Genomic DNA, 24,910 nt, shown 5'->3' with positions numbered 1-24,910 from the left:
GGAAGCAATGGACCAAAGGTCTTATACGGGATGAAACAGTTGACCTAAATAATTTCTTATCATGGGTCAAAGATCTTATATAGAGGTGGATAGATTTTTCCAATTTTTTTCCAATGCCTGAAGAAGGCATTAGGAAAGTATATTATTAGTTAATCATCAAAGGCATAGTTGCTTATAGCAATGCTCTCCAAAGGCATGCCAGGATTTAATGTAGGTTCATAACCAGACCTACAGTTGGAGAGTGGAATGGTGGTAAATCCCAACCCGGCCCCCAAGAAAGTCATGAGATGTGTATTCAAAATAATAGCTACAATTTTACACCTCTAATACTGATATACTCTTTATCTTTCCTCTAAGTTTTTTTTTCCACTTTCTTGGCTATCAGTCTTTTTCAGACACTCAGGGAAATTATGACCTATCCAATACACAATTATCCCCAGCAGGAATTGGAGGGTTATCATTAGGTAAATGAAGATCCCTCCAAGTATTCTGTCCCTTGTCTCCAAATCATTATGGTAGAGGCTCACTTCTTCATCACAGGAAACAATGAATGAGGAACTTATTTTCCTGGTTTTCATTTTGGGTGGGACAAAGTAAGTTACAGAATGGTAAACAGACATAAATGAGTTTTTGGTAGATTAAAGCTATCATTACATTAAATTTCTGCCAAAAGAATCCCTTTTCCAAAATTTCCTCCTACTCTTGGGGGATTTAGTTACTCAGTAAGTACTTGTTAATCATGTACTATGTGTAAGGCATTATTCTAAGCAAGGGGGGCACAAAGAAAAATAAAGAAGTCTTTTTTTTATCAAGAATCTTACAATATAATAGGGAAGAAAGGAAATAAAGAATTTAAGTGCCTACTATGTGCCAGGTATTATGCTAAGCTCTTTAAAAATAGTATCTCATTTGATTTCCACAATAAATCTGGGAGAGAGATGCTATTTTATAGTTGAAGAAATTGTACTAAACAAAGGTAAATGGTTTAAATGAGGTCACAGAGCTAGTAAGTTTCTAAAGTTGGATTTGAAGTCAGGTCTTGATGACTCCAAGCCTAGTGCTCTATTCACTGGGGCTACTAGAATTATTTTCCTATTAGGTGATAGCATGCAAATACATAGATATATGCACAATATATTCAAAACATTGGATAAATCATCTCAGAGAGTAAATCCCTATTACCCAAGTTCAAGGTAGGGTCTTCTGAAAATGAGTACATTTAAAGTGAGTCTTAAAGTATCTTAAGGAAATTAAGAAACAGAAGTGAGAAATAAGAGCATTCTAGCCAGTAGGTTCAGCCAATGCATAACATGAAGATGGTAGACGAAGTAACATGTGTGAGCAATAGCATGTCCATTTGTGTAGGTGAAACAAAAATTAAGCAAGGAGGATTAAATTATAAAAATATTGAATAGTAAGAAACACTTAAGTTATAAGATTTTATGTCTGTGTAATTATATATGAGAATGTATTACATCTAATCATAACATATTAACTAATATATTTTAATTAAATATAACATCTAAAATATAATTAAAGGCAAAACAGAAAACTTTATATTTGATCCTAAAGGTAAAAAAGTCTTTCTTGAGTTAATTGAGAAGAGGATGAGGGGTGTTAAATGAGCAGTGAACCTGAGTTCAAATCCAGTCTAAGAAACTGACTAGCTTGGTGAACCCATTTAAATCATGTAAACTGTGAGTTTCTTCAAATATTAAATAGCACCTCTTCGAGAATTACTGTGGAAATCAAATGAGATCATATTTTTTTAAATCTTTGCCTTTTACCTTAGAATTAATGCTATGTATTGGGGCAGCTGGGTGGCTCAGTGGATTGAGAGCCAGGCCTAGAGACTAGAGGTCCTAGGTTCAAGTCCGGCCTCGGACACTTCCAGCTGTGTGACCTTGGGCAAGTCACTTGACCCCTATCGCCCACCCTTACCACTCCTGGGCCAAGGACGGTCCCTAGCCCGGATGAAAAAGGAGGAGGGTTGGGCATGGGGCTAGCAACCCCACCCTGTAAAAACTACATCTGCTAAAGAAACTGCAACCTAAAGTAGGGGCAGCTGGGCTAGCTCAGTGGATTGAGAGCCAGGCCTAGAGACGAAAAGGTCCTAGGTTCAAATCCGGGCTCAGACACTTCCCAGCTGGGTGATCCTGAGCAACAGTGTGACCCACTGCCTACTGGTTGTGGCCCTATGCTCCTAGAATGGAGTCCCAGGATAAAAAAAAATTGGTTCTAAGGCAGAGGAGTGGTAAGGGCTAGGCAATGGGTTTTAAGTGACTTGCCCAGAGTTACACAGCTAGGAAGTGTCTGAGGCAAATTTGAACCTAGAACCTCCCATTTTTAGATATGGCTCTCAGTCTACTGAGTTACCTAGCTGCTCCCAAGATGACATTTTAAAATAGCTAAAATGTATTCTAAAGTAAACATCACTTAGGCAGCTAAATGTAGGATATTCTGGAATGCTATTGTTCATTCTTCATTTGAGAAAAGGACCATTGACATCACAGAATGATGAATTGATTTTTATGGCAATTATGTTATGAATTTAATAGTTTCTAGGAAATAACATATTCCAACATGGAGCAAGTTGCAGTAAGTTTTCAAGTAGGCATGATTCACATTCATTCAGGAGGCTATAAACTGGTCTCAAAAAAACCAACTCAGATTGTTTCGATATATTGCCAAATCTTAATAATGAAGTGTAGATGGAGAAAATTGAGTCCATTATCTAAATGATCTAATTTACACAAAATGTTTAAATCACATAAATTCTACGTTCTTAGCATTTGACCTGTACTTCTGTATGTAAGGATTGTGTACTTGGAATTTAAAAAAAAGTCTTTATTTTTACTATAGTAGGTGTATGTTGCAGATCTCTTTATTTTATTTTATACATTCAAGAACATTATTCTAAGAAGGGGTATATCAATATCAGTATATACCTACATGGGGGTCCAAGACCCCCTTCTCCATATTGTTTGATATTTTTTCACGTTGCATCTTCCTGTTTTATGCCTTATAGAAGACCCCATCAATTAGGTAATTACTTTTGTGTTGTCATGCTGACCAAGTAACTAAGGGACAGCAGCACCCAATTTGAGAAAAACCTAGGACCCATCCCCACAACAGAGATGCCTCAATCCAAAGAAAGCCAGTAGCAGGCCTGGCCCAAGTAAGAGTCAGCAGGGAGGCTTCAAAAAAGACCTCAGAAAAGAGTGGAGCTTCACTCCCAATACAGAGCAGCACTGAACCCTCTCCTTTCCCACTTCATCCTAACCCCCCTGCCCAGTATGCAGGTCAGCAGCCAGGACCCATCCTCAGAGCAAGTCAGCAGTGAAGCTCCACCCTGACAGCAGCACAGCCTCACCCCTGAAAAAGCTACCAGCAAAGTCCTACTCTCAAGGGAACCCGGCAGCAAAGCCCCATCCCAGAGAAAGACAGCAGTGAATTACCACTTCCAGAGTAAGCCAGCATAAGGACCTCAAACTTTCATAAGCTACCAGTGAAGCCCTACACTCAGGGAAAGTCAGCAGCAAAGCTGAGCACTGTGTCAGCAAGCAGTGAGATCCCTAAATGGTGCAATTCTTTAGTGAGGACCACCTGCCAGTTCAAGGCAACAGTTGGACCCTGAGATTCCAACAAACTAGAAGCAAAACCTCAAGTTCCACAAAAAATATCTGGATAGTGAATTAGCTAACCTAGAAACAGAGCCTATTTTAAATGACAGTGAAAAATTGCATAATAAACTTTCAAAAAAGCAAAAAAAAAGATGCTAACAATATGACAGTTATTATGGTAACAAGGAGGGCCATGAAATAAAGCTAGAAGAGAAAAATGCCAAAAGCTACAAGAGAAACCTTGATGAAAAGTATGAATTGCAGTCACACCCAAAAAGAATTTCTATAAGAGGTATAAAAATGACTTTAAAAATCAAATATGAGAGTCAGAAGAAAAATTGGTAAAAGAAATGAGAATAATGCATGAAAATCATGAAAATAGTCAACATCTTGGTAAAGGAAACACAAGAAATATGAAAATATGGAAAAAATTCACTGAAAAAACTTCTTTAAAAGTAGAACGAGTCAGATGTAAAAGGAAGTACAGAAGCATAGTTAAAAAATTAATTCCTTAAAAATTAGAATTGGGTAAATGGAAGTTAATGTCTTCATGAGATATCAAGATATAATCAAACAAAATTAAAAATGAATAAATAAAATTAAAAGCTGGTTTTAAGAGGAAAAACTAATAAAATAGAGCATTGGTTAGTTTGATTTAGAAAAGGAAGGAAAGAAAAAATCAAATTACTAATATCTAAAGTGAAAAAGGGTGAATTGACCATCAAAGAAATGGAAATTACTTTTTCATTATTATTTTGTTATTAGAAGTTATTTTACCCAATTATATGCCAATAAATTTGATAAGTGAAATAGATGAATATTTACAAAAATTTCAAGTGCTTAAAATAACAGAAGAAAAAGAATACTTAATGAATCCCATGTTTTAAAAAAAATTGAACATGCTATCAATGAACCTTGAGAAAAAATCGCTAGGGCAAATGCATTCACAAGTGAGTTCTATCAAGCAATTAAAGAACAATTAACCCTAAAATAAAAGGAATTTTGTAGAATTGCTTCTTCGTACATGAATTATTTTGAAAACATATGCAAAGAAGGAATCCTACAAAATTCCTCTTTATGACAAAAATATAGTGCTGACACCTAAACTAAAAAGAGCAAAAAGAGAGAAAGAAAACTATAGACCACGCTCCCTATTGAATATTGATGCAAAAATTTTCAATAAAACACTAGCAAGGAGATTATAGCAATATGCCACAAGGATCATTCAATATGATCAGATAGATAGATTTTATACTAACAATGTAGGGTTGGCTTGATATTAGGAAAATTATCAGTGTAATAATCCATCTAACTAACAAAGATCACAGAAATCATATGATTATCTCAATGGAAGAAAAACTAGCTTTTCAAAAACACTCATTTGTATTAAATACACTAGAGAGCATAGGAAAAAATGGAGCTTTCCTTAAAATGATAAGTAATATTGGGAGCTTCTGGATGGCTTGATTGGTGGTTAAAAAGTCAGACCTAGAAGTGGAAGGTATTAGATTAAAATCTAGCCTCAGATACTTCTTACCTGTGTGACCCCGTGTGTAGATTTTTATCTAACTGCCTAATCTTTACACTCTGCTTCCTTAGAACCATGCAAGTATTGTTTCTAAGATAGAAGGCAAGGGTTTAAAATAAAAGTAGTATCTGTCTATAACTGTTAGGAAGTATTACATGTAATGAGGACAAGTTAGAAACCTCAGTAAGACCAGGAGTAAAGCCAAGAATGCCCGTTATCACCTCTATTATTCAATATTGTACTAGAAATGCTAGCTATAGCAATAAAATTAGAAGAAAAATAAATTGAAGGAATTAAAATAGTCAACAAAGAAAAAAATTATCACTCTTCACAGATAATATGATGTTATACTTAGCAGATCTTAGAGTTTCAACTAAAAAAACTAGTTGAAATAATTAACAACTTTAGCACTCTTGCAAGATATAAAATAAAAGCACATAAATCATCAGCATATCTAAATATTATCATCAAAGCACAACAGTGACAGATAGAAAAAGAAATTATATTTAAATTAGTGAAAGAAAATATACTTGGAAGTTTATTTCCCAAGACAAACTCAAGTAATGTTTGAATTTAATTACAAAACACTTTCCACATAAAGTCAGATCTAAACAATTTGAAAAATGTTAATTAATCATGGGGAGGATGAACAAATATAATACAAATGTCACATTCCTAAACTAATCTACTCATTCATTGCCTTACTTATCAAACTGCCCAAAATATTTTATAGAAATAGAAAAAGTAATACAATTCATCCTGAAAAACAAAATTTCAAGAATATCAAAGAATCAATTTTTTAAAATGTGAAGGAAAGTGGCCTAGGAGTTCAAGATATCACAATGTATTATAAAGCAGTAATCATCAAAATAATTTGGTTTTGGCTTAAAAATAGATTACACAAACAGTGGAAAATATTAGGTACACAATACATAGTAATAAATAATTGTAGTAGTTTAGTATTTGATAAATTGAAAAATCTAAGCTTTTGGGACAAGATCTCACTATTTGACAAAAACTACTGGGAACAATGGAAAGTGGTATGGCAAAAACTATTTATAGACCATTATCTTTATATTGCATATCAAGATAAATTCAGGATGGGAAAATGATCTAAATATAAAAGATGATACCTTAAACAAACTACTGTAATAAATCATAGTTTATCTGTTCAATCTATGGATAAAGGAAGAATTTATTATCAAATAAGATACAGAGAATTAAAAATATAAAATGGATAATTTTGATTATAATAATTTAAAAAATTTTGTACAAACATAACAAATGCAACCAAGATTAGAAAGAGAAAACTGGTGGTGGGGATTACAGCAAGGATCTCTGATAAATGTCTAATTTCTCAAATACATAGAGAACTAAAGTCATTGTCCAAATGATATATGGTCAAGGGAAATGTACAGGCTGTTTTCAGATGAAGAAATCAAAGCCATCTGTAGTCAAATGAAAAATTGCTTTAAATTACTCTGGACTAGAGAAGTGCAAATGAAAACAACTCTGAAGTACCACCTGAACCTACTGTATTGGCTATTATAGAAATGGGAAATTTAAATGTTGGAGGATTTGTAAGAAAATTGGGATACTAATACACTGTTGATGGACTTGCAAGCTGATCCATCCATTTTGGGTAGCAATTTGGAACTATGCTGCAAGAATTCTAAAATACCTTTGACACATCGATATAATTACTAAGTCTATACCCTGAAAAGACCAAAAAGGGGAAAAATAACCTCTACAAAAACATGTATTGCAGCTCCTTTTGTGTTAGAAAAAAATTGGAAATTGTGGGGTTGTCCATCAAAATGAGGAATGGCTAATTAAGTTGTGATATATAATTGTGATGGAAAATAATTGTGCCATAAGAAATGCTAAGTAAAAGAATTTCAGAAAAGTCTGGACATACATGAACTGATGCAAAGTAAAGTGAATAGAAACAGAAAAATTTTGTATGCAATGAGAATAATATTTTTTGATGAATGACTGGAAATGACCTAGTTATTCTCAGCAATAAAGTGATCCAAGAGAATCCCAGAGACTCATGATGAAAAATATCATATGCCTTTTGAGAAAGATGTGATGGAATACAAAGTCCTCATTTGTAAAGAAAAGAGTTTGAACCAGATGATCTCTAACATCCCTTCTAGCGCTAACAAATGTAATAACATGTTTATTTATCATAGTTCAAATTATTACAATTAATATTATTAAATTATTATAAGTCACCTGATAAAATAAACTTGTATTAAAATGATTTATATTAAAATGGAAAGAGGGAATGAAGGCCTAGAGAAATATGAAGCTGGCAGAAAACAACAGGAATATATGAACAAGATGATTCCTGTAGGGCTTTCTCTGGAGAGCAATTGATAAGATTATCCTTCTTGACTACTGCAATTATTGACATTATTGACTACCCTGATGTTTTACTAGTCATACAACAAATTGTCAAATATATGATGGAGAGAATATTCTTTCTTTATTCACTTTAATAATGAATTATTGATATATCAGTTTATGTAATCATTTTAGGAAATATTTTGAAATTATTCAAATAAGCTAATTATAATGCCTAATACTTTTGTTCTCAGAAATTTCACATCTTGGTGTATAACAAGGAAATAAATGACAAAAATAAAGGTTCCATATGCACTGAAATATTTTCATATTTATGCAGTAGCCAAATAGAGGAAATATAGTACATGATCTTTAATTGAAAAATAACTAAGTAAACTGCCACATATAAATGTGATATGATCACTGAATTGAATAGGTAGGATCCCTGATGTCAATGATATATATATATGTGTGTGTGTGTGTGTGTGTGTGTGCGCGTGTGTGTATGTATATATATGTGTATGTGTGTATACATATATATTTAAATTCCTTGTATTGAATCATAATCACGGATATAAGGTGACATTTTCCAAATTTTGATTTTAAAGGTAGTTATGTAGACAAAAGTGAGCAGTGTAACTCTAGATGCATACTTTTATATCTATGAAAAAAATATTTTTGTGAATTACTTCAATCTGCATTTTGATCCCTGTTGTTTTTTCAAGTGATCATATTATCTGAAAGGCATAAAATCAAGATGATTTTCTCAAATCTTAAAATAAGTCATAAACCTATTAGTATAGTTAATTAGTATAGTATAGTTAACATATCCTTTTGCTTTCCTCTTTTAAATCTACTTTCACAAAAATCCCAAATAAAGAGAACAAGAGTGATTTAAAATAAGATATCTACGGAAGGAAGAGCTAAAAACTCTTGATCTTATTAAATCAGAAGTAAACTCACACAAAATATCCCCACCTGACTTACAGAAAGATCCTATGGTTCATCTGATCTTTACTGACTCCTTTGGATTATCTTGAACATAAGACTAGCTATGAAATACAGAACATGTTTAATAATTAATATATTTGCTGATATCCTAAATATCTTTACAAGGTTGCATTAAAGTCATGTTTTATTAATAAAGATGGACAACAATTGCATTCTTATAGTAAAAAACAGCACATACTTTTGGGAAAATCAAGTAGTACTTTCATTTCCACACCAAAGAGATGTATTGTAGGATTCCAATATAATGTAATATAATCATATCTTAAAGTTTATAAAGATATACAGAAGGAGAATGGAGGAACAAGCAGAACTGTTCTGGTTCAAACCAAAAACAAAACTGCAATTAAGTTCATCTTTACCCAGATCTACCAGGACATTAAGTAGACACACCAAGGGTACATAAAAGGTAGTCTGTTTATTATACATCTGCACAGGTATCAAAATGTCACATAGGTAATTAATTGAGTGACATTTGTAAAATGCCACTGGACATCATTACAATAAATATAAAAGCTGCCTTTTCAACCAGTTTATTTCTGCTTATATCTAGCCATTGTACATGTGATTGCCTCTTAAATTGAGAAACATTGTCCTTAACTCTCATGTTTTGGAGGTCCATAAATCAGTGCTCATAATAGAACGTTGTCTAAATATTAACACTTGAAGAAAGTTCTTTGAAAAAGTTTTCTTAGAGGAAAAGTTGAGAAAAATTTAAAAAAGCTTCTTCATTACCAATAAAGCACAGCTGTCTAATTAATGTAATCAATTTATTTTAAAAGTACCTTGGTATATATCATTATTGCAATAAGACATAGACATCTATTTTGCCCAGTTACAATAAGCTTTTAATGATGAGCAAGAAGATAATTTATTTTAGAAACCCAGAAGCATTTTTTCTCATAACTCACATGCAAACTGGAGCTTTGCCTTGCGGCTGACGATGGTTCCCAATGGATTGGTGGCTAAGCACTGGTATATGCCAATGGCCTCAGCTATGTGGGGATTACTGATGATCAAGCTGCCTCCAACCAACCTGTGGTGATAACTCATGGTAAAATCAATATCTGTGCCATTTTGCTTCCACCTTTGAGAGAGAAAAAAATCAAATTACACTTACAATTTTTTATTTTTGTCATTATTTTTGTCTTAGTGTAGAGTTTTACTTCACGTAGCAATAAAATGTGGTTAAATATGATCTAATTAGACTAGGAATTGAGGGATTCAAATTAACTCTTACTAGGAAGTAAGTGATATAATGAACTTTGTTACTTGAAACATTTAAAACATCTTAGTGACCTGAATTTACACTAAGAAGAATCACAACTATTCATATGAGGTAAAAAAAAAATTGACATTGTGCAGGACAAATGCTGAGGATACCATCCATTCAGTGACTTTTAAAGTAACTTATACCATACCTGAACACCCTCAACTGATACAACAAAATTGAATGTCAAAAATGATTTAGTGATAGAAATCCAGAAAAAGTACTTTGAAAATAGCAGGAAAAAAGTAGGCAAAAGATTTTTCTAATACTAGCTTGAAGGCTGATAACAAAACAGTAATAGCCTGGCTATTTTGGAATACAATTTGTCTCTGTTAGTCTGTTAGTTGGAAAATTAATCACGTTGGTAATATTTCAAAGGTACTTAGAAATGTCAAACTAAAATTATACTCGAGACAAAACAAATATGGTATAAGAGGCTTTATTTTAGGCAAAGAAAGGTCTCTTCAGTTTCCTAACAGTCATGTCAAAACTTACTTAACACATGAATTAGTTAACTGAAGCACCATGTGCAAACTTATGTATTTTTAAAAGAACAATGACTAGTTTCAGAAATTTAATGATATCCTTTTAGGGCAGTTAGATTTTTGTGCTCCCCTTTTCCCTTACATGTACTGTCCACAAACAGTGCATATTTTATTCTTATTGTAATAATGCATTTTTGCTATAGAAAATATTCTTAAGACCTTTAGACTATGTGCTTGCAATGTACTGAGAAGTTAAAAAAAGAATTGTACATTTTTAAAACATAGGTTTATGACAACCAATCATTTGAAAAACCCTTAGACTAATGTTTACATAATGGTATATATGTAGTATATATACCATAAATATTAAAAATATTTTATTTATAAATGTGACCCACTTTCTGCCCAATAATGAGAGTTTTTTAAAAAGTGTGGTGGTAATACTTGTCAAAGAAAAAAGTCACTTTGCAAGTTTATTCCATGAGTCTTGGGAAAGGCCCAGCATGTATGGATTCTGACAAATGTGAACAAGGCTAGATAAGAAATATGGAGTTAGATAAAGCTGTCCCATCTTAAATATGAGAAATGGTTGAACAAACAGCAAACAAGGAAAAGGCTCTGGATAGGTTTTGTTGCTTTAAGTAATTTAGTTGATTCTTAGATGGTCAAATTTCTTTTTTTATGAAAGCAAAGCAAAAGGTAATATATTTTAAGGATACTTTATTTACCAGTAATTTTTTCAATATTTTTGAAATAATTAATATAATGTATTTTAAATGTAAATGTTCAATATTTTTCAGGGATATAGAAGACTTAGAGAAAAGTTTTCTCCTAAAATCATTCTTAAGAATCCAAAAGGCTACCTGTCAAACACGTAGAATGATCTATAATTTACAAAAAAGGAGGCCACTCATGGGAAGACTTTGAAGCTCCCTTAAGTTTTGATAGGAAAGGGTAGGGTAGCATTCCATTTAACAGTTATCTTTAACTTGGCATCAATCAATGAAATAATGTCTGTCATCATTACATGTTCCCAGTTAAACTTTATAATTGTTTTTCAACCCAAATAAAAAAAAAACAGCCAGTGAATCCTTTATAGGTATCTCCATAGTCAATTTAAGCACTGTGGTATAATAATTATTAAACTGTTCAGAAAGATCAAGATTTAGTTCCTGGCATATTGGGAACATTGGCCTAATGAGTATGTTTCAATCAATGAAGGAATTAAAAAGCATTAATGGATTGAGTTGGCTGTCAGACAATCATTTTATGATAACATTGCATGCCCAGGAGTATATTTTTATGTCAGATATTAGATATTAGATTATTGGCCTAAAAGAATTATTTTAAATCATTTAAATGAAGCTAGAGAAACCTAAAGGTTTATAATGAAAAGGTTTTGGCAATAGTTCCTTTCAGTAATCATCTAATCAGTAATATATATTTGGGATATGATATTTGGGCATAATTATTCTCTTCCTAGTTGCTTGAGAAGGTAATGTTTTATGGTGGAATAAGACCTTTTTTTGAGTAAGTGGAATGGAGTTCTAACCTTGGTTCTACAATTCATTACCTTTATCAGTTTGTACAAGTCAAAGAAACATTGACTCTAGAATCAGAGGACCTTGCGTTCACCTTCTGATAACTAATTATTGTGTGAACTTGAATAAATAAATCACCTCTCCACTGTAGATCTGTTTCCTTTTCTGTTCAATATCAGTTAGTATTAAAAATGGCTCTTGGTGTCCCTTCCAGCCATGGGCTTATGATCTTATCTTGTTTTGACTAATATTTTTACTAACTGAAGCTATGATCTTATGAATTTTTGCTTTGGGGCATCAACAGTCACCAGGAATAGAATTGGTTAATGGTGAAATCAATTTCTTTAATAAAGGATTGAAAGGTAACCTTTATGTGATAAATGTCAAAGAATAAATTTAATTATTAATCTTCTAGAGACTTTTAAGGAAAACAATGATGGCTAGGTTTGTCATAGAACCAAAGAATTTCAAGTTTAGAAAGTACTAAAAGGTATCATTTAGTTCTCTACCACAACTCCTGTTTTATAGAAATTAAAAGAGAACTTAGAGAAAAGAACAAGTGCCTTGTCCTTTATGAAGATGATATCTTCCACTTGAGTAGCACTGCAGGCTAAAATCCTTATTTCTGTGAGCATATTCTCAGAGTATATTAATAGAAATACTCAAATGTGACTCAGAGGATCAAAAGCGTAATACCATTCAGTGTTCTCACAGAAAGAAACCTTTATTTTTCTAATAAAAAAAAGAAGCCACATGCCCTTCTGAATTCAGGTGGCATTCTGTGTAGAGTGTTGTACTTGGAGATAGGAAGAAATGAGTTGTATCTTACTTTGGGCACTACTTCAGACCTATTTCAGCATGTCCTTGTGAAAATCCACTTAACCTCAGAACCTGAGTTTCCTAATCTATGAAATAAGAATAATAATAGTGCTTATGTCACAGAGTTGTGAGCATCAAATAAATTATAGAAAATACTTAAAAAACTTTAACGAATAATTCAAAAGTCAGTTATCATCATCATCACCATCGTCACCATCATAAATTGCATTTAAGCTTTTTAAACTCTTATTTGATATCTCTCTCTGAAATCCTATACCCTGGGTTAAAAAGAGATATTCCTAAATACTGATAAATTTTCTTATTGGATAAAATTCAAGGAATTTATTATTGCCTTTCCCCTTCTACTATACCACGTATTTCAGATTTCTTTTGTGATTTATTCTTTTTTTTAATTTTTTTTATTTTAAACCCTTAACTTCTATGTATTAACTTATAGGTGGAAGAGTGGTAAGGGTAGGCAATGGGGGTCAAGTGACTTGCCCAGGGTCACACAGCTAGGAAGTGTCTGAGGCCAGATTTGAACCTAGGACCTCCCGTCTCTAGGCCTGGCTCTCAATCCACTGAGCTACCCAGCTGCCCCCTTGTGATTTATTCTTAAGTGATAAGGACAGTCTTATTTGAGAGGCCCTGGAGTGAAATTATCTTTTAAAACCTGCATATCCTTATATTTTGAAAGTTGTCCTAGTATTTTAATGAACTATATTTGATAAGTTAGACAAATATGACTAATTTGGGGTATGGAGCAGTAATGCTGTTACAAAATGAAACAGGGCTCTGGATACTGATTCAGAAAAAGCAAGTTTAATTTTGTGTGTGTCTGTGTATGCACACATATATAGGTTTATATTTGTATATAAGATATTCAAATCCATATATATATATATACATATATCATGACTTTTTAGAGTCTTATATCCTTATTATTTAAAAAAAATCCTCAAATCATCGTGACTTTGTCTAGTATAAAAGTAAAGTTAGAAAAGGATATATTATGACAGGCTGAATTTTAAAAACAATGTGACTTTAAAACACTCTTGTGAGTGTTAAAATACAGCATCTGAAATCACTTTTCCTTTTTTTTTTTTGCTGTTTTTCATTAGTTATTGAAATGTTTTTAGAGTCTATCATCTTATTTTTCAACAGAGTATTTTTCTCATTTTGAAAATTTTTGAATATTAGTATTTCTTAGAATAATTTCAATATTGAAGTGATAAAGATTAGTTGGATTGGATCAATACATGAAATAATTTTGATGTCCATCCCAGTTTGTAGACAGATATTGAAAGTGCTAACTCAATTGTACAAAAAAAAAATCAAGCCATTCCCCAATTGACGAATGTTCAAGGGACATGAATAGGTAGTTTTCATATAAAGAAATCAAAAATATCAATAACCACATGAAAAAATGTCTTAATCTCTCATAATTAGAGAAACTCAAATCAAAATAACTCTAAGGTACCACCTCACACATAGCAGATTGGCCAATATGACAATAAAGGTGAAAAAATTTTGGAGGGTTTTTGGCAAAATTGGGACACTAATGCATTGCTGGCAGAGTTATGAATTAATCCAGCAATTCTGGAAGTCAATTTGGAATTATGAGCAAAAATATTAAAAGAATGCATACTCTTTGATCCAGTAATAACACTGCTACATTTGTATCCCAAAGAGTTGATAAAGAAAATTACTTGTATAAAAATATTCATAGCTGTGTACTTTGTTGTGGCAAAAAAAGGAAAATGAGGGGGTGTCCCTCAATTGGGGAATGGGTGAACAAATTGCAATATATGATGGTGATTGAATACTATTGTGCTGTAAAGAATGATGATCTGGAGAATTTCTATATGAACTGGGAGTACCTCAATGAACTGATGCAGAATGAAATGATCAGAACCAGAAGAACATTATACACAGAAAGTAAAACATTGTGGAAAAATCCAATGTAATGGACTTTGCTACTAGTAGCAATGCAACAAGCCATGATACTCATGAAGGACTGATGTAAAAGAATGCTATGCACATGGAGAGAAAGAACTACGGGAGTAGAAATGCAAAAGCGAAACATATGACATCACTTATCTTATGAATATATAGATGTGTGATTTGGGGTTTAGGCTTTAAAAAATCATTCTAAAGCAAAAATGAATAATATGGAAATAGGTAACAAGTGATAACATTTGTACAACCCAGGAGCAAAGAGGGAAGGGAAAGAAAATGAATCATGTAAACATAGAAAAATATTTAAAAACAAAAAAATGAAAAAAAAACATAAAGAAAAAGTGCTAACTGCTTCCCAATTATTAAACATCCTTTATAGAGAACAAATTGATACACAAAAATGTCTTTAAAATCCTTGTTACTTTTATATTTTAATAATCTCTATTAAGGAAATTGAGAGAATTTTTTTAGCTGCAAAGTTATGATGAATTAATATTGTCTTAATACATGAAAAGTGAGGCATTATCTGCCTCTTTCTTTCACCCATCTAACTTCATAATTAAAGATTGTTTATACAATATTATATATATATGCATTTCAATAATATTATATATATGCATATAATTATGTGTATATACATATACATAAAAACACATACCTATATTTATATCTTGCTGTCATTATTGCTGTAACTATACCATGTATAGGTACATTTGAATCAGAGGATTATAATCAAAGATGTGCTCTTGAAATGTTCTAAATTGTATGGATTAAATTGACTAACATCTTAAATGTGACAGTGTAAGGAAAACTACTCAGTATTTAAAGGAACTACTTAAAGGTAAAACATTTTCTTAAGTGAAGGATCTTCACACTTTTCTAATGCATAATCTAAATGGTTCTAATCACTATTTCTAAAATGAAGAACAATTATACTCTTTGTCCCTCCCCTAATCTTTATTTTCTGTCATCTGCAATCTTTGAACTGGACTCCACCATCATTATGCTCCATGCTCCATCATCCTGCAAGATAACAAAACTTTTGCTCCTCATATGTATTGATTACCCTTACTCTTCTCTCTACTTCATATTGGAGGACTTGATGGAAGAGAGAACTCTTCCCAACTTCTCCACTTCACAAGGGTTCACAGAACAGTCAATTCATTTCCTAATAATTGCCCTATTTAGAGTAGATTCTTTATGTCCCAACACCAGGCATTTTCTTCTCGATCTCTCTCCTTCCTCTTCCTTTTCACATTAATTTTATATTATTTTCTTTAAGATCAGCAAGTTCAGAGTGTATTTCTTTTTAATTATTCATATTTCCCATAATTCACAAAGTGCTTGACCCATAAGAGACATTTAATAAATGATTATTGAATGACTGACTATTCCTCTGAAAAAAATCAGGGTTACAAAACACATGAACTGAAGAATTGGAGATAATTCTAGGGATTTAATGGGTGGGAAGGAGTCAATTTGTGAGATTATTGATGTTAGGAACTCCTACTGCCAATGTAGAGAGATATCTTCCCTCTACCATATTATCTTGAAGATCTACCTGGAGCATTGACAGGATCAGCAGTTTGGTCAGTCACACAACAACTTTTATCAGAGGAAAATTTAGTTTTTCCTGGATCTGAGGCCTCATCTTCACTCATTATATCATACTGTCTCAAGTTAATTCATAACCAAAAATTACTTGAGCAAGTGAAGAATTGACTTCATTTTTTTTCTGTGACCACACAAACATCCAACTCAATGAAAATTCAGAAATGTTATCATTCAAAAGTTAGATCCTGTTCTACCATAAATCTCCAATAATTCAAATCAACACATCAACAAGTTTTATGTTTTTAAAGTAGAATAATTTCATTTATTTGATGCTTAGGCAGTCTTAAGAATATCTTAAGGATGCTTAGGCAGAGTCTTAAGAATAAAAAATGTCATTCCTTTCTAAAATCCTTTTAAACCTCCTAAAATGCAACATTTATTAATTTACTTCTCCCATCCACCTCCAAGTCTTGTACTGGTATTAGAGTTCTTGAGAATCATAGTTGCTGCATCAGCATTCATATATTTATTATTAATTATGTAAATATTAGTAAAATTTTGCCAATAAAGTGATAGTTTTATCTTACAAATAAATGCAAATATATTAAAAAAGACTTTCCTTCCATGATTACTGAAGTAAAAATAGAAATAAGTAGGATCCCCACCTTGATTGCCTAGCATGAATTCTCTTTTACTCTAAGAGAATATAAAGCTTTATATAAGGTCCCTCTCAGATTATCAAATTTAGGCAGAAATATTGTCATTAACCATCATAAAGAAGAATTGAACTTTACCTGTAATCTGGAACTGGATAACCACTGGCTGCACAATTCAAGATGATTTCAGAATCCTCAACACCCAAAGAATATATCATATCTTGTGGCTCTTGGGTGAAATTAGGACCCTGAAGAACTCCATTGTCTATAAAAATTAAAGAACAAAGCTAATAAAATATCTCATGTATGAAAATATAACCTTTTACTTTTGATAGTTGCTAAAAGATTGTTCCCTCAGTATCTATGCAAGTAAACATATATGTATGTAAATAATATATTAATATTTCTTCCCAAGATGAAAGTCTACATTTAAATGTATCAATTAAATAACAAAAAAGAAAGCATCTATGCCATCACGCCTATATTTTGGGATGAACTTAACTATTGTTAAATTTTGTCACACTTCAGAAACTACTAGTGCTATGATGATTAAGGAATGTGTCATGGAGGATACTTGTGTGGTTTGATTTTGATACTTAAGTCCAGTTATACTTTTCCCCCTTTATTATTCTTTATTCATTCATTCATCCATCCATTCATTCATTCGTTTGTTTGTATGTTTGTTTGGTGTTTATTATTCCCCCTTTTGAGAATCTCTTCTACAATAATTTGACCAACTTTTACTTAATATCCATTTCCTTTTTCAGTCTATATTTATTATTTTAGGTAACAATTTATTTTTCTGCCCTTTAAGTTAATTAGTTCTTTTATTTATCTATTTTTTTTCCTTTCCCCTTTCAACCATAATAAAGGGAAGCTCACCTTAGGATTTTGGTATCTAGTGAATACATCCTGGTGACCCTAAACCATATCACTTGGTTAAACATATTATATCTCAGCCTTTCTCTGTTGATTCAGAAGAAGTCTTATTTTTTTTCTTCTTATATATTGTGCTAGGAACAAAGTCTCCCAGGATCTTCTATGATGTAACTTGGGTTATTTTTCCCCTAAAGGCAAGGAAATTGTTCCTAAACTTGATTGGACTGGAAGGCTGAGACTCCAATTTCTTTGTTATCAACTCTTCTTCCTAGCTACATAAGGACAAAGAAAAAGGAGCACACATGGATTTGGTGTGCTGGAACCAGGTTTTCCTAGATTATAAAATTTTGAGTCAGATTTTTCACTTGAGAAATAATAATTCACCTTCTGGGTTAAGATGGCTACAGAGTAGAAACAGGGTGCTTAACTCTTCTAACCAACTGTAATGCAAGGGGTCTTGCTGCACTGCAGGAAGAGTAGTAGGTGGTATTAGGCCAGTCCAAGGGGCCTTTAGGCTAGAATAGAAGTTGGTGTATGTGACAGGGGTCTTGCACCTTAGCTGGATGAGAGCCAGATGAAAACCTATCAGTAGTAAAGCCAAGACCACTTTAAGCTCAGGATTCTGTGCCTCTTCCCTGAGAAATGGAAACAATTCTATTGGTCAGTTGGTGTGGTCAACAGGAAGGAGGTTGGCACTTCCTGAAACTAACTTATCAATAAACTTTGTCCACTGAAGCTATTAGTCTGATTTGACTGCTGGAGTTACTTGGCCTTTGGTAGACAGTAAAGGCAATGACTTCAAATATCATTAAGCTTGAAGGTTAAAGGGTTTATTGTTAATAATTTGGATAGATTAAAAGGGAATTGGAAAGAGGGTGAGGTAAGCTAACATCTTGAATAATTACTTCCACTAAACTACTCTTAAGAAATGTTGAAAGGTTTTCTTATGGTGCAGAAGTAAAGAATGCCTTGAGGGAAATTTCAACTCTGATACTCTTGGTTGAAGAACCAGAGCTGCCAAGCCCTGGGCCAAATGGTGATGTCTTGGTGATCGAAATTGTCTCTTGATTATAAAGGGTTGATGGGTCTGCCAGTGAGCTGTTGGTATTGGCTAGCTATGGTAGCTATTCCTACCTAACTAAAGAAACTACCCAAACCACCCTTCAACCACCCAGTTTTCCACCCTTTCAACCCTTAACCCTGAAGATCAGTCAGAAGTAAAGTCAGGGGTCTGGGGGACCTCTTTTAATACCCTCACTTCAACTGTCACCCTGGCACCCAACCGGGGTCCTCTGCCAGTTTCTGTTTTCTGTATTGGCAACTGCCAGCTTGCAACCCATGAAAACATGGTTGCAGATTTTATCCACAACAGTATGCTTATTTTCTTTAGGAAATCTGCAACTTGCAGCATTTCTGCATTCTTACTTAACTAAAACTACTCTGAAATTTTATACTTACATTGAACTGAAATATCTTAATGACAAGATCACAGACCAAGAAAACAGGTCTAGAAGAGACAATCTGAGAATTATTGGTCTTCCTGAAAAATGAGAAATTAACAGAAATCTGGACATCATACTACAAGAAATTATCTGAGAAAACTTCTCTGATATTCTTGAACAAGTAGGCAAAATTAACATTGAAAGAATCCATAGACCACCCTCTACACTAAATTCTCAAAAGACAACTTCCAGGAATATAACTGTCAAATTTAAGAGTTTCCAAGTTAAGGAGAAAATATTAAAGGAGCCAGAAAAGGGCAATATCAAGGAGCACCAATCAGGATTAAACAGGATCTGGCAGTCTCCACACTAAAAGACCACAAGGCTTAGAATACAATATTCAGAAAGGCAAGAGAACTGGATCCCCTACCCATCAAAAGTGACTATATACTTCAAGGGAAAAGTACTGGCATTCAACAAAATAGAAGATTTCCAAATATTTGTAAAGAAAAGACTAGAAACTTTGATGTCCAACCACAAAAATCAAGAGAAACATGAAAAGGCAAATAAGAAAGAGAGGGGAAAGAAAAAAACATTTTTTTCTTTTTAATTTGCTCATTTAAGGGTTTTAATAAGAACAAATTATTTGTATTCCTATCTGGGAAAATGTTATGTGTAATTCTCAAGATTGTATTCACTATTATAGTAATTAGAAGAACTAATCATAGGGAGAGGTTGAAGTACTAAATGGTCTAAGATGATATACAAAAATGAAAAGTAAGGGAATAAAAGATGGCACCAAGAGAAACTTGAAGGAATAAGAAAAATAGGATAATCTATACCACACAAAGAGGTACATAGGAAGGAGAGGGGATAGTATTATAAGAAGGAGAGGAAGAGAGTGTTAATAGGAAATATATAAATCTCACTCTTAGTGGAATCAATTCTAAGAGGGAAAAGCAGCTATATCCATTGGGATATTAAATTCTATCTTACCCTACAGGGAAAGTCAGAAGAGAAAAACCAAGTAAGGTAGTGGGGTGGGGAGTTCAAAATGAGAGGGAAAAAGAGGGAAGGAGGGAATTTAATAGGCCTTAAAAATAATAAGAGGGGAACAAAAAGGGAGAGTGTGAAAAGGGAAGTACACTAAGTTGGGGATAAGGGGGACTGATTAAAAGCAAACTACAGGTTTAAAAAGAAATAGCAAAAGAAGAAAGGACAGAAATAGGAGAGGATATCAAAATGATGGAGAAAACACACTGGAAAATCATAACTCTCAATGTGAATGTTATGAACTCTCCCATAAAATGGAAACAAATAGCAGAGTGGATTAGAAACCAAAATCCTACCATATGTTGTCTACAAGAAACACACATGAGGCAGGTGTACATACACAGGGTAAAGGTTAAAGGCTGAAGTAAAATCTATTAGGGTTCAACTGAGAAAAAGAAGGCAGGAGTTGCAATTATGATATCTGACAAAAACCAAAGTAAAATTAGATCTGATTATAAGATATAGGGAAAGTAATTACATCTTGATAGAAGGTAGTATGGATGATGAGAAAACATCAGTACTCAACATTTACTCTCTAAGAAAAAATGCCCAGGACCAGAAGGATTCACAAGTGAATTCTATCAAACTTTCAAAGAACAACTAATCCCCATACTATACAAATTATTTGACATAATAAGCAAAAAAGGAGTTCTACCAAATTCTTTTTATGACCCAAATATGGTACTGATCCCAAAACCTGGTAGATCAAAAACAGGGAAAGAAAACTACAGACCAATCTTCTCAATGAACATACATGAAAAGAAATCTTGAATACTAGCAAAAAGACTCTAGCAAGTGATCATGAGGGTTATTCATTTTGATCAGATGGGGTTTATACCAGGAATGCAAGGAAAGTTCAACATTAGGAAAACCATCCATATAATTGACCATATCAACAAGCACAACAACAAAAATCACATGATTATCTCAATAGATGCTGAAAAAGCCTTTTCAAAATCCAACACACATTACTATTGAAAACACTAGAAAGTATATGAATAGAAGGACCTTTCTTAAAAATAATAAACACTATATACCTAAAATCATCAACAAGCATCATATGTAATGGGGACAAATTAGAAGCATTCCCAATAAGATCAGGAGTGAAAAAAGGATGTCCATTATCACCTCTATTATTTAACATTGTATTAGAAACACTAGCAATAACAATTATGGAAGAAAAAGAAATTGAAGTTATTAAAATAGAAAAAGAGAAGACCAAGCAATCACTCTATGCAGATATGATGGTATTCTTAAAAAATCATATAGAATTAACTAAAAAGCTTTTGGAAATAATCAAAAACTTTAGCAAGGTTAAAGGATACAAAATAAACACACATAAATCATCAGCATTTGTATATATTTCCAACACATCACAGCAGTAAGAGTTAAAAAGTGAAATTCTATTTAAAATCATCCTAGACAATATAAAATACTTAGGAATCTATCTGCCAAGACAAACACAGTAATTATATGACCACAACTACAAAACATTTTCCACACAATTAAAGCGAGATCTAAACAACTGGAAAACCATTGATTGCTCATGGGTAGGATGAGCTAACATAATAAAAATGGCCATTCTACCCAAATTAATTTATTTATTTAGTGCCATACCTATCAAACTATGAAGAAACTTTTTACTGAATAAGAATAAACTATAACAAATTTCATTTAGAAGAACAAAAGATCAAGAATATCAAGGGAAATAATGAAAAAAAAACAAATGAAGGAAGGTGGCCTAGCAGTACCAGATATTAAATTGTACTATAAAGCAGCAGTCATCAAAATGATATGGTACTGGCTAAGAGACAGAAGGGAGGATCAGTGGAATAGATTTGGGGTAAGTGACCTTAGCAAGAAAGTGTATGATAAACTGAAAAAGCCCAGCTTTTGGGGAAAAAACCCACTCTTTGACAAAAACTGCTGGGAAAATCCAAAAACAGTATGGTAGAAATTGGGTCTAGAGCAGGGGTTGGCAACTTTTTTGGCCGTGAGAGTCATGAACGCCATATTTTTTAAAAATCTAATTTCATGATAGCCCTACAGTGCTCACAGTGCACGCTCCTGTAACAGTGTGTGCTCCTATGACAGTGCTTGAAAAAAAATTGACTTTATGGCTCCTGCATAAAGAGCCATATCTGGCCCTCAAAAGAGCCAGATATGGCTTGAGAGCCATATGTTGCTGACCCCTGGTCTAGAGCAACATCTCACATCCTATAACAAGATAAATTCAGAATGGGTGAATGACTTGAATATAAAGAAGGAAACTATAAGTAAATTAGATAATCACAGAATAGTGTACTCATCAGATCTTTGGGAGAGGAGGGAATTTAAAACCAAGCAAGAGTCGGAAAAAAATTACAAAATGTTAAATAAATAATTGATTACATTAAATTAAAAAAGTTTTTGTACAAACAAAACCAATGCATTCAAAATTGGAAGGGAAGCAACAAATTGGGAAAAATCTTTATAACAAACATCTCTGGCAAAGGTCTAATTACTCAAATAGAGAAGTAACTAAATCAACTGTTCAAAAAATCAAGCTATTCCCCAATTGATAAATGGGCAAAGGACATGAATAGGCAATTTTCAGATAAAGAAATCAAAGCTATCAAGAAACATGAAAAAATGTTCTAAATCTCTTATAATTAGAGAAATGCAAATCAAAACAACTCTGAGGTACAGTCATTAAACATTTGCTAGTACATGCCTACATTGTTCTATAAACAGAAATTGAGTTTTTTAAGTACTTAGTAGGCATTTCAGGGAATGACAACATGAAGCTAGAGGTCTGGCAAGTGAAGTCTACCAACAACTAATAATAAAAATAAAATATTACTATTAATCATCCTTGGTATGCATCTTTAAGTTTCAAAGTACTTTATATTTTGTTAATTACTTGTGTATCACTACACTTCTTTAATCATCCATCAATCCATTGATTAATTTATTCTCCCACTCATTCCATAATACTTATTTGATTCTCACTATTTATAAGGCATTTGTTAGCTGCCCTCAGAAAATAAAAAGATGAAATTGAAAAACTATTCTTAAGGACCTCACAACCTAATCAATATCACTAGTACTTTCTTCATTATTTGTTAAGTGAAATTCTGCTTAATTTTTTAAAACCCTTACATTCCATCCTAGAATCAATGTTGTGTATTAGTCAAAGGTAGAAGAGTGGTAGGGCTAGGCAATGGGGAATAAGTGACTTACCGAGGGTCAAACAACTAGGAAGATTCTGAGGTCAGATTTGAACCCCTCTCTAGGCTTGGCTCTCAATCCACTGAGTCATCTAGCTGCTTCCATATACATTTTCAAATAAAAATATATTACTTTTTTCAAAAGTAGGGTACTTCTTAGTTCTTGGTTTCAGAAATCCTTTCTGATAATATTTGTAATTTTATTGACCTTTTTGATATAGACATAGGTCAACTTCTTGTGTGTATAGGGTATTCAAGGAAGATTAATACTTCTAGTGAGAGAGCTGCTATGACACTCTTCGTGGTTGCTTTCTACTTTTTTTTGTTGACCTTCCCCCTATGACTCAAAGAAAATGTATCAAGTACAGTGGCCATAATGTGGTAAAACCATCTCTGTAGGTGGGCTAAACCAGGTTGAGGATAAACGACAGGCTAAAAAATATTAGTGTCTACTTCAGATATGTGAGGACTTCTAGTGGAAGGGATGGATGAAAACCATTTTCCAATAGCCATGAAGGAGGCAGGAACCAGTGCTGTGAAGGCCTTAGAACCTGGTTAGACATTGAAGAAGCTGTGGTTATCCATTTAATCCTGCACCATCATTAGTTGCCTAGGCTTTTTTTCTTGCCACTCAACTTCGATGACTTTGGAAGAGGAAATGAGTCTAACTATATTGTACAGTTCTGCCTCACTTAAATTCAAGTTATGTGTAAGTTGAAAAGACATTACCAATGATATAATTTAGATCTTCTTCAAGTATGAAGGATAGCACCCAACTAGACTCATATGTGGTTCATTGTGGTTACCTATGTTCTAACCCAGTTTGCTTTTGTAGGGGACCATGAGTTAAATTTTTTCTGTTATGCTAATTATATTTATTATACTATTTTTTTATTTTAAAATAAAACTTTATTTAAAGATGTAAAAATATTCTTAGTGATCTGATCTTGTAAAAGTAGTTACTGTAGGCATAGGGACATATTTTCCTTGCTAGTCTCTAACAAAAGCTACCCATTTACCAAGTCTATACATTTGAACAGTAGGAGTGGTCTTGCCCTGGTAAAGCATGTCTTTTACTAGTATAAGTGGTGTAGTGGACGTAGAGTCAGAAATACTTGAGCTCAGATCTCAATTGAGGAGCTTATTGGTGAAGTAGCTTTGGACAAGTCACTTAATTCCTCTAACACTCAGTTTCTCAACAGCTAAGTGGGAATAGTAATTGCCCCTATCACAGAGTTGTTGAAAGGATCAAATGAGATAACATGTAAAACATCTAGCAAAACAAAACATTATGTAAATGTTAACTGTTATTAATTAAGATCAAAGCTGCTATTAATTAGGATCAAATCTGAGCACATATTCACTTGATTATATGGACTATGTGGAAAAGGAAAATTCAAGAGCTTATTAGATATGTCAAGTAAATAGAGAGTTTTCTAAACTGTCATTAGGATTTGAGATTATTTATTTCTATTGAAGTATATATTGGAGAAAACATATTTTACCTTCACCCTAGGTGAATAAGCAAAAGTGAG

At 32.9% G+C, this 24,910-nt stretch overlaps 1 protein-coding gene across 1 annotated transcript in view; it reads right to left on the bottom strand.

The window, feature by feature from the left end:
• LOC123247107 (contactin-6-like) overlaps positions 1-17,049 on the bottom strand; it is a 302,957-nt gene extending 285,908 nt beyond the window's left edge. The window contains exons 1-2 of the mRNA XM_044675908.1: positions 16,931-17,049; positions 9,420-9,595 (exon numbers count right to left, since the gene is read on the bottom strand). Coding sequence (XP_044531843.1) covers positions 9,420-9,595; positions 16,931-17,010 — 256 coding nt within the window. The 5' untranslated portion in view covers positions 17,011-17,049. The remainder of the gene's footprint in view (positions 1-9,419; positions 9,596-16,930) is intronic.
• Positions 17,050-24,910: the final 7,861 nt, after the last annotated feature.

Source organism: Gracilinanus agilis, chromosome 1 (assembly GCF_016433145.1).
Source record: "Gracilinanus agilis isolate LMUSP501 chromosome 1, AgileGrace, whole genome shotgun sequence".
In the NCBI taxonomy this organism is placed as follows: Eukaryota; Metazoa; Chordata; class Mammalia; order Didelphimorphia; family Didelphidae; genus Gracilinanus; species Gracilinanus agilis.
The sequence above is the reverse complement of the archived record's forward strand: the minus strand, read 5'-3'. Positions and strand labels throughout refer to the sequence as shown.